At 41.1% G+C, this 10,653-nt stretch overlaps 1 protein-coding gene across 1 annotated transcript in view; it reads left to right on the plus strand.

Annotated features, from left to right (window-relative positions):
- The window catches only part of ERG (ETS transcription factor ERG), a 64,509-nt gene extending 55,190 nt beyond the window's left edge, over nt 1-9,319 (plus strand). The window contains exons 7-10 of the mRNA XM_058045364.1: nt 1,033-1,101; nt 1,822-1,878; nt 3,378-3,425; nt 7,286-9,319. Coding sequence (XP_057901347.1) covers nt 1,033-1,101; nt 1,822-1,878; nt 3,378-3,425; nt 7,286-7,806 — 695 coding nt within the window. The 3' untranslated portion in view covers nt 7,807-9,319. The remainder of the gene's footprint in view (nt 1-1,032; nt 1,102-1,821; nt 1,879-3,377; nt 3,426-7,285) is intronic.
- The last annotated feature ends 1,334 nt before the right edge of the window (nt 9,320-10,653 follow it).

Consider the following 10,653-nt stretch of genomic DNA (forward strand, 5'->3'; position numbering starts at 1 on the left):
AAAAGCAAAGGTTTTGAAGTGTAGGGTTCTGGGAGGTGGCAGAGCTAACAGACTAAATAAATTAAAGGCAATTTGGTTGTGCATTTCACATTACACTTTATTTCCATGCAGTGCTTGGAAGTGGGCAGATAGATCTGCCTTGCACAGAGCCAGGCTGGGGCTATTTCTTTGCTTTCTGGTTTCATTTCCAAACATGAATTCTGAAATAAAGCACAAGCAGTGTTGAGAGTCAAGACATCTGCACCAACTTAGTTCCACCAGGTGGGCACTGCTACCTTCCTGAGGCCCTGGAAGTTACACAAGTCTCTGATTTTGGCAGTAATTTTAGCTAATGTGTTAAAGTCAGCCGTGGAAAAGCACAGGAAACTGCCAAAGATTTCTAAGGATAAACCAAACATTTGAATTTACTACATTTGCTTTATGAAGAAAGCTTTTATGGTTTCGGGTTTTTTTTCATTTTTTTTTTAATATGCTAAAGCACTGAAATAAAATAGAAGTAAGGAGTAAATGAAAGAAAGGGAAATGAAAATTTAGATGTCTAAATTTAAGGAGCTTGTCCCAAGAAGCAGAAAGGAATAAATCAACTAAAGCCTGTCTTTTTGAAAGGAAACACTGTTAAATGTTGAATTTAAGAGGGTTTAAGCATAAAATGGGCTCTTGGGGGACTTTCCCTGCAAGATTCTGCACAGATTATCAATGATGTCAGTGTATGCCATTCCTTGGTGTGCTGGGCTGAGGAAGGGGACTGAAGGGGGTACCCTGAACCTTTGGAAGTGATGAACTCTGAATTGTCTCTAAAGATGCTTTGCAGCACCTATTTCAGTGCAGCTCAGACTTCTGACAACAACAGGCACCTCTGCAAAGCACAACTGTTGTTTTTACTGTTGTTTTTAGAGATGTTAAAGGTTTTAACAAAGAATTCCCTGCCTGTTTCAGTAATTTTCCCAATCCTGACTCTCCTCAAACGTGCCCTTTTTGGACATAACCACTTTAGGCCATATCTGCATGAATAAATGTCTTTTTCCTTCACAGATTTGCCTTATGAGCAAGCCAGGAGATCAGCGTGGACGAGTCACAGCCACCCCAGCCCTCAGTCAAAAGGTAAAAGCATCTGCACAGCTGGGGAAACATGGATTAGGCTCCAAGGGAAATTACTGGAGCTCTGGAGGGGTTTTATCTGTGCTTTTTTGGAAAGCCAATTGTATGGGCAGTGCTGGGAGGTGTCACTGGGCAGCCACATCCTCCCTTAAACTCAGACTTCATCAAGTCCATCACCATAGTGTGACCGTGTTCACAGGAGCCTTAGGATGAGGGAAGAGACAAAGATCTGACTCTGTATTTTAGAAGGCTTGATTTATTATTTTATGATATATATTACATTAAAACTATACTGAAAGAATAGAAGAAAAGGTTCTTATCAGAAGGCTAGCTAAGAATAGAATAGCAAAGAATGATAACAAAGGCTCGGGCTGTGTGTCTGAGCCAGCTGACTGTGATTGGCCATTAATTAGAAACAACCACATGAGACCAATCCCAGATGCATCTGTTGCATTCCACAGCAGCAGATAATCATTGTTTACATTTTGTTCCTGAGGCCTCTCAGCTTCTCAGGAGGAAAAATCTTAAGGAAAGAATTTTTTATAAAATATGTCTGCGACGCCATAGAGCCTCAAAAAGCTTTTTATGAGCTTTCAATCCTGTTGTGTCCATCCTGGAGCAGAGGGCAGAAGGAGCTCCAGGCCTGGGGACCTCTCATAGGTTTGGTGAGCAACTTCCTAACTGGAAAAATAACTATATGGGATTTTTTTTTTCCATTTTCAGCTTCTCAGCCATCATCCTCAACAGTTCCCAAAACAGAAGACCAGCGTCCTCAGTTAGGTGGGTGTAATTTGCTTTGAATTCTGCCTGGATTTGTTGAATGTGATGAGAAGAGCACCCAGACTGCACAGTCTGGTTCAGACCACTCCAGCTGGAGACCACCAAAACCCCAGATGTGGGTGGGGTTTACTCTGCAGCTGGATTTGGGATGAAATGTGCAATGTTTAAAGGCAGTGACAACCTTCCAGAATGAAAATGCTCTTAAAACATTCCATCTACAATTTGGGTACAAACGTGGAAGGTGGAGATGTCAAAAGACCCGAGTGGTTGAGATGGCAGCAGCTGGAAAATGTACATGACCCAACACAACAGGAATATTAGAGGGATTCTTAATCTTGTTGGAAAACTGAGGAGAAAGCAGAAGTTTATGGGTTTGTAGAGTAGTGGTTTAGCAAAATGGGTTCCTTTTGTGTTTTTAGAGCTCCAAATCCATGGGGTGGGACCTAATCCCTTATTGCAAATTCAGCTGGATTTTGGACAGGTAGCTGGGGAGCACTCCATAGTCCTGAGTCAGTCATGGCTTTTGTTAACAGCAAAAGGTTAGAAGGAGGAAATAAAAGAGATTTAGAGGATATTCTTAGCTCAGAAGACTCTGAGCCAGGTTTTATCACATGGATTTTAGATCATTATTCTGGTTTTTGTTAGAGCTAAACAAGACTGTGCATGACTAGGTCTCATTAACTCATGCACAGACTGCCTGGGAAGCATTACACTGAATTTTGCTCAAACAGTGTTTTATCTAATCTGGCCTTCCAACCACGAGAATCCTCCTAGAAATATACCAATGATTTATGTAAGTCCTGAGGACCTTTTAATGGCTATGAGTGAGCTGCACAGATTATTTAAATGTGTAAGGAATGTAACCTGATTGTCTTTTTGGCTGTAAAAGCCACAGGGTCACTCAGTGCTTGCAGCTCCTCACTTTGGCTTTGGTCCTGCTGTCAGAGGCCTCCTTTTTTCCCTGTTGGACTTCAGGACAAAGTGAGTTTTCATTTCCAGAGGGAAATACTGAGATGCTACAGGCACTGTAAGGCTGACAGAGGCTCTTCTGAAAACACCAGTTGCAGGGTTAATCCATGGGATCCCTCACTGGAGTCCGGTGACAAAAGAGAATCACGGAATCACTGAGGTTGGAAAAGACTTACAGAGACTTGAGTCCAACCTGTTCCCCATCCCCACCTTCTTCCCAGCCCAGAGCAGTGAGTGCCACCTCCAGGGATGGGGATTCCACCAACAGAATGCTTCATAACAAAGTTTACATTCTGAATGTATGCATCTGGACATTATTACAGTGCAAAAAGCAAACGTCTGTCCTTGCACACCGAGTTTGAAAGGAAAACATGCAAATATGGCCATGCAGAGGGAGAAAATTGCTCAGGTGTTGGACCTGGTGTCCCACCAGGCAGTGCACACTGCCCCTCACAAGGTTCACACATGGTACCTAAAATATATGACAATGCTGTTGCATGATTTTAAATCTTTCTTTCACAATTTTGTAGATCCATATCAGATTCTTGGACCGACCAGCAGCCGACTCGCAAATCCAGGTGAGAAGGGATTTTTGTGATTTAGGAGGCTTTCCTTTCTTTCACTGCTGAGTGTCCCCACTTCAGCTGTAAGACCAGACCTGGAAGGGGATGTCCGTGATTTTCCCACTCCTCAGGGGGTGCTGATGATACCCAGTGTGTTGCAGAATTTCTGAATTACACAAGGGTGGGACTGAGGAATTTAGAATCATTAAGGTTGGAAAGGGCCTCCAAAGAGTCCAACCTTTGAAGCTGGAGTTCACTTCAGTTTCCTGAACATCAGGATTTGGTTAAGGAGTGTGAGAGACCCCATCTGGTCTCCAGTTACCCCTCCAGAAGGGTACAAATCTCTTAACCGCTCCTCATCAGCTGTGTCCCAGATTCTGTTAATCCACAACACAGTATCATACTGACCTTGATAAACACAAAATTTTGGGATGAAATATATAGGAAGAAGACAAGTATAATCTATTTGCAAATAAGAACTGGATCAAACACTTCAAAAATGTTCTCCCACCTCAAGGAGGCAGTGGGGTGCATTGTGGAAAGGGATGTGTAGCGTAGAACACAATCACAGACTCACAGAATCACTCAGGCTGGAAAACACTTCAAGGATCATTGAGTGAAACCTTGGATTATCATGTTTTTGCTAAAGACAAGGGATCTCTGGGTGATTTAGTAGCTCTGCTTAGGAAATGTGCAGATGTTACTGCTCCAAGTCTGCAGGACATGCTGTGGCTGTGCAGCACCATGATCAACAGCACAGCCCACCACAGTGGAACTGTGTGCTCCACTTGTGTCCCTTGCCTGGACAGTCCCAGGGCACAACATTCCTCATTTCACACAGATCTCCTCAGCCCCCACGACAATGGCTCTTTTTGCAGCAATCTCGTGTCTTTTCAAGGCCTGAAATTGCCAAAAGGCTGATCAGTTTCCTTTCATTTCTCCCGACATCGAGCACAGTTCTAGATTAGCTGACTCTCTAAACAGTTTTGTGTGGCAGAGGAAAGTAATTAAGTAAGTGTTAAGAATAGGATTTTCCAAATGGCCTGAGGTGGTGGAGGTTTCCAGGCAACACTAGTCTTGACTGGAAGTGGGGGCCCACATCTCTTTAATTTGGTCATAAATCATGGCTTGCCAAATTTTATCAAGTGTCCATTTGGTTGATTTCATTACTGTGAATGACATTAACACGATCTGGATTGGGATTCTTTCTTAACATTTGGGTATGGAATTCCTCCGCGCCATCATTCCTGTGCTTTAACATGTTTTGTGTGTTTATAAATCGGTGGAATTACTCTCTCATTAAAAGGAAATTGACAGCAACCATTTATTTTCATAGGACTATATATTACATTTGGAAGGCAAGTGTTTATGTTAGAACATATGTTGGATTGCTTATTCAAAAATTTGTGTTTTGTCCAGTGCTGAACTGTTTATTGATTTTCAAAGCCTAATCCTCTTGTTATGTTTTGTGTATTAAAACTTGCATGCCTTGCTCATACCATGGATTCTTTTGTTTGTTTGTTTATTTAATGCATGTTAATGGAACAGAAGAAATTCATTAAGGCCAGTTTGGATAAATACAATTTAAATGAATATGGGTTTCAGTTGCACTGAAGTATAAACTGCTAATGGGTTTCAGATGCTGCTCTAGCTCGATATTGTAATTGCTACTATAAGCTTTCTAAAGAAAAGCTTGTTTATTATACCCACATAGCTGGTTTGGATAAGAAAAAAAGAAAGAAACCCAACCTATTCCTGGTCAGAGACGTAGTTCAGAGTTAGCACATCCAGGCTGGTTGGCAAATTCTGCTGACACCGTGCTTGTGAAACAGATTGCATCGCAAGCTGCTTCAGCTGCATTTTGCATCATTTCAGTGTTGCTTTGTTAAGAAATGCTAAGCTTCTAACACGACTGTCAGTGGCAAGGCCCTTTGAAATCTACTTTCACTTGTCTAAAATGGACAAATTTTGGTGCCCTACCTCACTTTCACAAAGTTCACAGCAGACTATTTTCTTTTTGCAGTGGAATTGGCAGAGAGTGAGAAAAATACAACAGCAACATTTTATGTCTTAAAGTAAAATAATCATTTTAACTCACTGGAAGCAGAATGATGACACGGATGTATTTTATGGACCTTTTCACTGTTCTTGCAGTTGTTTTGCCCTCTGCTTGTATGCAGTGTAACAGCAAGCTAATAAGTTTCCGCTGTGCATTTCCCCAAATGCTGCAAAGGGATGATATGGTTTGGCACGGGCCCAGCTTGCTCTAAACTTCTCCATTTTGTGTGGGCTCATTCCATAGCAGGGAACATTGAGTTGCAACATAATGCTGTGAGAACAAGCCGAGTGTTACGCAAGTGAAAGCTGTTTGTGCTGAACTTTGGAGATTAGTTTCCTAAATGAGCCCTGTATTATTTCCCCATCAATTGTCTGCGCTGAATGACATTAGGTAACAATTAAGGCTCCGTGGAATGGCATTCTGCCACTCACATGAGGGAAAACACGACACATTACAATTATCCCTGCTCTTTAGGGTTTCATGAGGCAGTCCTGGGAGAAGGGGGACAGTAATAGTTGCCTCCTCAAGCCAGGTGTCATAAGCTCTAGGAGGTCTATTACTCACCCAAGATAGCTCAGCTACCTTTGGAGGCATAAAATCAGCAGGGTGGCTTCTGTTGCAGTGTTGGAAACAAAAAGGTGTAATAAAAGGCAAAATAACAAACAGAGAAAAATCGAGCCAGGTGCAAGAGGTTTTTGCTCCTGGTAAAACACCTCAAAAAAGCCATTAGTTTCTTTGTTCTCTTCTTTTTGTAGTAAATTGCTCAGGACTCTTTGGCTTCTGTCCAACTGGCTATCCTTAAGTTTGAGGTGAAGTCCTCCAGTTTAAGTTGGAGGTCCTGTGAGGTGTCTTTTTCACCTAATCAAGGAGAGAAACTTATGGGCTTCTTTCCTTTTTGAGGGGACAAAGGATAGTTTTGTCACTCCGTAGTTTTGTCACATTCCTATAGGGGACTGGCTAACAGAAAGAGTTAGGAGCCAACATCCCAACATTTCCTAATGGGGATGAAGCAAAGTAGAAACTTGACCCAAGCGTTCATTCTGATAAAAAAGAATTAGTAGCAAGTGTCATGAGAAATCAGTGGAATAAAGGTGTGTGAACCTATTGTGAAATTGCAGGCATATATATTTATATTTTTAAGAAAAAGACAATATAAGATATATTTCCCTCTGGAAATAAAAGATAATATATACATTAAGGAAAAAAATCGATTATATATTATATATATAAAATATATATTATATATATTATTATATACATTACTTATTATATATATTATATATAATAAAATATATAATAAATAGATATAATATAATATAATATAATATAATATAATATAATATAATATAATATAATATAATATAATATAATATAATATAATATAATATAACATAATATAATATAATATAATATAATATATGACAATAAAAAATTATGTATAATATTATGTATAGTATTATATATTTTATAATATAATAATATATAAATAAAAAAATATATAATAGTATATATTATTTATATATATATATAAATATATTTATATATATATATATAAATATATATATTTAAGAAATATATTTATATATATATATGTATAAATATATATATTTAAGAAAAAGATAAAAAGAGATCTAGAGTTCCCGGAGGTACACATGTCATTTTAGAAGAACAGTTCCCACATGCCTCCCGCTCTGTAATAAAGCTGTAAATATCAGCTTTACAACTTTCACAAAAGCTGCAAAGCTTTGTTTGTTTCCCCAGCTGGGGGCGAGCCCGTGCAGCGTTATTGACGTTCCCGCTGTGTTCCTCCCCGCAGGCAGCGGGCAGATCCAGCTGTGGCAGTTCCTGCTGGAGCTGCTCTCGGACAGCTCCAACTCCAACTGCATCACCTGGGAGGGCACCAACGGCGAGTTCAAGATGACGGACCCCGACGAGGTGGCGCGGCGCTGGGGCGAGCGCAAGAGCAAGCCCAACATGAACTACGACAAGCTCAGCCGCGCCCTGCGCTACTACTACGACAAGAACATCATGACCAAGGTGCACGGCAAGCGCTACGCCTACAAGTTCGACTTCCACGGCATCGCGCAGGCCCTGCAGCCTCACCCGCCGGAGTCGTCCATGTACAAGTACCCCTCGGAGCTGCCCTACATGAGCTCGTACCACGCGCACCCGCAGAAGATGAACTTTGTGGCTCCCCACCCCCCCGCCCTGCCCGTGACGTCCTCCAGCTTTTTTGCCGCCCCCAATCCCTACTGGAATTCGCCGACTGGAGGGATCTACCCCAACACCAGGCTGCCAGCTGCTCATATGCCTTCTCATCTTGGCACCTACTACTAGAGTGGGGTTGGGCGAGATAAACAGCAAGGCAAAGCGAAGGAGCTTCTCACCGGGGTTCGGTCCCTGAGGAGTCGCAATGAACTCTGTTGGAGTACTCGAATTAAAAGTGCCTAAAGAGACAAGTGAAGGTTTGGCTGGGAAAAAAAAAAAGCCCAAAACCACGTTAAAAATAGATGTCAAAAAGACTTTTTTTTTGTAGTAGGGATTTAAAGGAAATATCCAAGAAGTATTAAGATACTAAAATGTAATGTATATGGGCATCGACTCTGTGGACCAAACAACAATAGACTATTGTAGGTAGAAGCATGAAATGATAAGGAAAACCTACAGAAGCTGGTGGTCTTAAAAAGTTGATAAGCTTGTGTGTAAAGTTTGATATCATGCTAGTGCAAAACTGGGACTATACTACAGCAATATAAGGATAAGTCTATAGTGACCTAACATACAGTATATGGATCATTACAAAAGAGAGGGAAAAGGGAAAAAAAAGGAAAAAAAAAAGCCTATCTGTATTTAAAAAAATAGAAACATATCAGCAGAAGAGACTGGTTAGTGTGGAAGCTGATTTGGAATAGAACAGCAGTGTTATGGTTAAAGTCATCAGAGCGAATCAGCTACTCAAACTGTGAAGAAAACCCAAACTTTCAGATTCCTTGACAGTTTTACAGGAACCCTGAGCCAAACGTGGGAAATGAGAATGTGCTGGAGGGCAAGTGTATGATTGTAGATCAGAGGCCTGCACCTGGCAGAGGAAGCAGGAAGGAGAAGGAGGAGGATGAAGGTGGTGAGAAGGGGAGGAAAGAAACTTCTTGACCAGTAGAGACTGAAAAGACTGAAAACTTTGTAGTGTTGGGACTATGAAGAAACACTTGTTTGGACTTGTGAAACATATTGCTCAGTATTATACCATTCCCAGTATTTCAGGAGGAACAGACTTGATTCAGTAGTAATAAAAAGTGGGAAAAGGGAAAAAGCAGAAGGAGGAGGCGAGAAATCAGAATATGCATCTCTCTTTTTTTTTTCTTTTAGGAAAAAAATCCAAAATCAAAACTGGAATTGTGTCTGATATTTAAAAGTTACCAGTTGGAACCTCATCATTACTAAGGGAGTTCGTTTTCTATGGGTTAGAGCAAGAGACAACCCCTGAGTGCCAGAACCAGAAATCACCTGAGTATTTTTGTTAGGCGGGCGCCAGTTTTTCTTACCGAGTCGCGAACGCTGTGCGTTTGTCAGAATGAAGTATACAAGTTCAATGTTATTTTTTTTTTCCTTTTTATATAATTATTATATAACTTATGCATTTATACACTACGAGTTGATCTCGGCCAACCAAAGACACACACACACAAAAAAACAAACAAAAAAAAAGGGACAATCCAAAAAAACCAAAACTATTGTGGCCTTGAATTTTAACTCTGTATGCTTAATGTTTACATTATGAACATATTAGTCCTTAGATTGCAGAATGTATGTAATAAAATAAGCTTGGCCTAGCATGGCAATTTCAGATTGACACTGTGGTTTGCATTTTTTGTGTGTGACACCCATGCCAGATCTGCTACTCACCAGGTTAAAACAGGCCGGGGTTTCTGGGCTGTGAAAATGTAGGAGCAAACAGCCTGAGTTTAAAGTGCACAGGTGCTGTGCATCTTCTTTTCCAGACATTTCTGCTGAAACACTTCCAGCCCTTCTTCAACAGTGCCTTGCCATCCCTGTGCTGAGCTGCTCTGGCCCAGAGATTGCAACCATCCCCAATTAATTCACCGACAGCTCTACACCCAAGGCTGGAAATGAAGCCTAAGGGAGGCCTCTAAGGAAGAGTATTCATGCCCAGAAATTGTCTTTTGTTGTCATGAAGTTATGCTGCAAAACCTCAGCCTGAGATGTATCTCCCTCCTGAATCGTGTGTTGAATTGCTTTGCCCCCTTGCCCTTAATACATTCTGTATCATTATTAGTAAATAAAGTGAATAATGAGTAATTTCCATTATTCCCCACTTTAGAATGGAGTGTATGGCAGCCTTGTTCATTTGTCACTGCAGCCCATCCTGGCTGTTACAAAGGGCAGGGGTTTTTATTTTTCTCTTCTGGCTTTAGAGGCTTCCCACTCTGTACCCTGGGCCCCAAAACTGCATCTGGTGCCTACTGGCATAAATCCATTCTTTCCCAACACCATCTGAGGAACTGGTCTGGAAAATCATCCCTGACATTTATGAGTGTCTCTCCACAGTGTTTGCTGCAGGAATCCCAGACAGCTCAGCCCTCTGTATCCCTCCTTTTTGCTGTTCTTTTGTGTCCTTTTTCCCAGACAAAATGGGTGTGGTTTCAGGTTTTATAGATGTTCTGCATATCCATTTTTTGGGGAGCAATGGGAGCCAACTCACCAGGATTCATGTTAGGAGTGTCTTGGTGGCAGTTTATAAGCACAGGATTCTGTTACCAATGTGTGAGACCTGAGCAGGGAAATAAGCACTCTTAAGTCTGTATTTCTAAAAAAAAAAAAAAAAGAAAGAAAAATATGAACTATTGGAAAAGGTCAGTCACTGTTTTAGAAAGGTATGGAGTTAAGGCAGGCACACCTACATGTGACTACAAAGTTAATAATTTGCCTTTCAATGGAAATAAATCCAAAGATCCTCACTTTCTGCTTCATGTGTACTTCCAACCCGAAATGGTAAGTGTATTTTAAAACCAGCTTTTAATTAAACACTAAAAATCCAGATTTAAATTAGCTCTTTGTTGGGATGGGCAAGGACATGCCTGGATGCTCCAAAACATCCCCAGTGCTCACGGGGCTGCCTGCAGGATTTCCAGATTTGGTGCCTGGCTGCTGTCCTGGGCAATGGGA

The sequence above is a fragment of the Melospiza georgiana genome, chromosome 2 (genome assembly GCF_028018845.1).
Source record: "Melospiza georgiana isolate bMelGeo1 chromosome 2, bMelGeo1.pri, whole genome shotgun sequence".
NCBI lineage: Eukaryota > Metazoa > Chordata > Aves > Passeriformes > Passerellidae > Melospiza > Melospiza georgiana.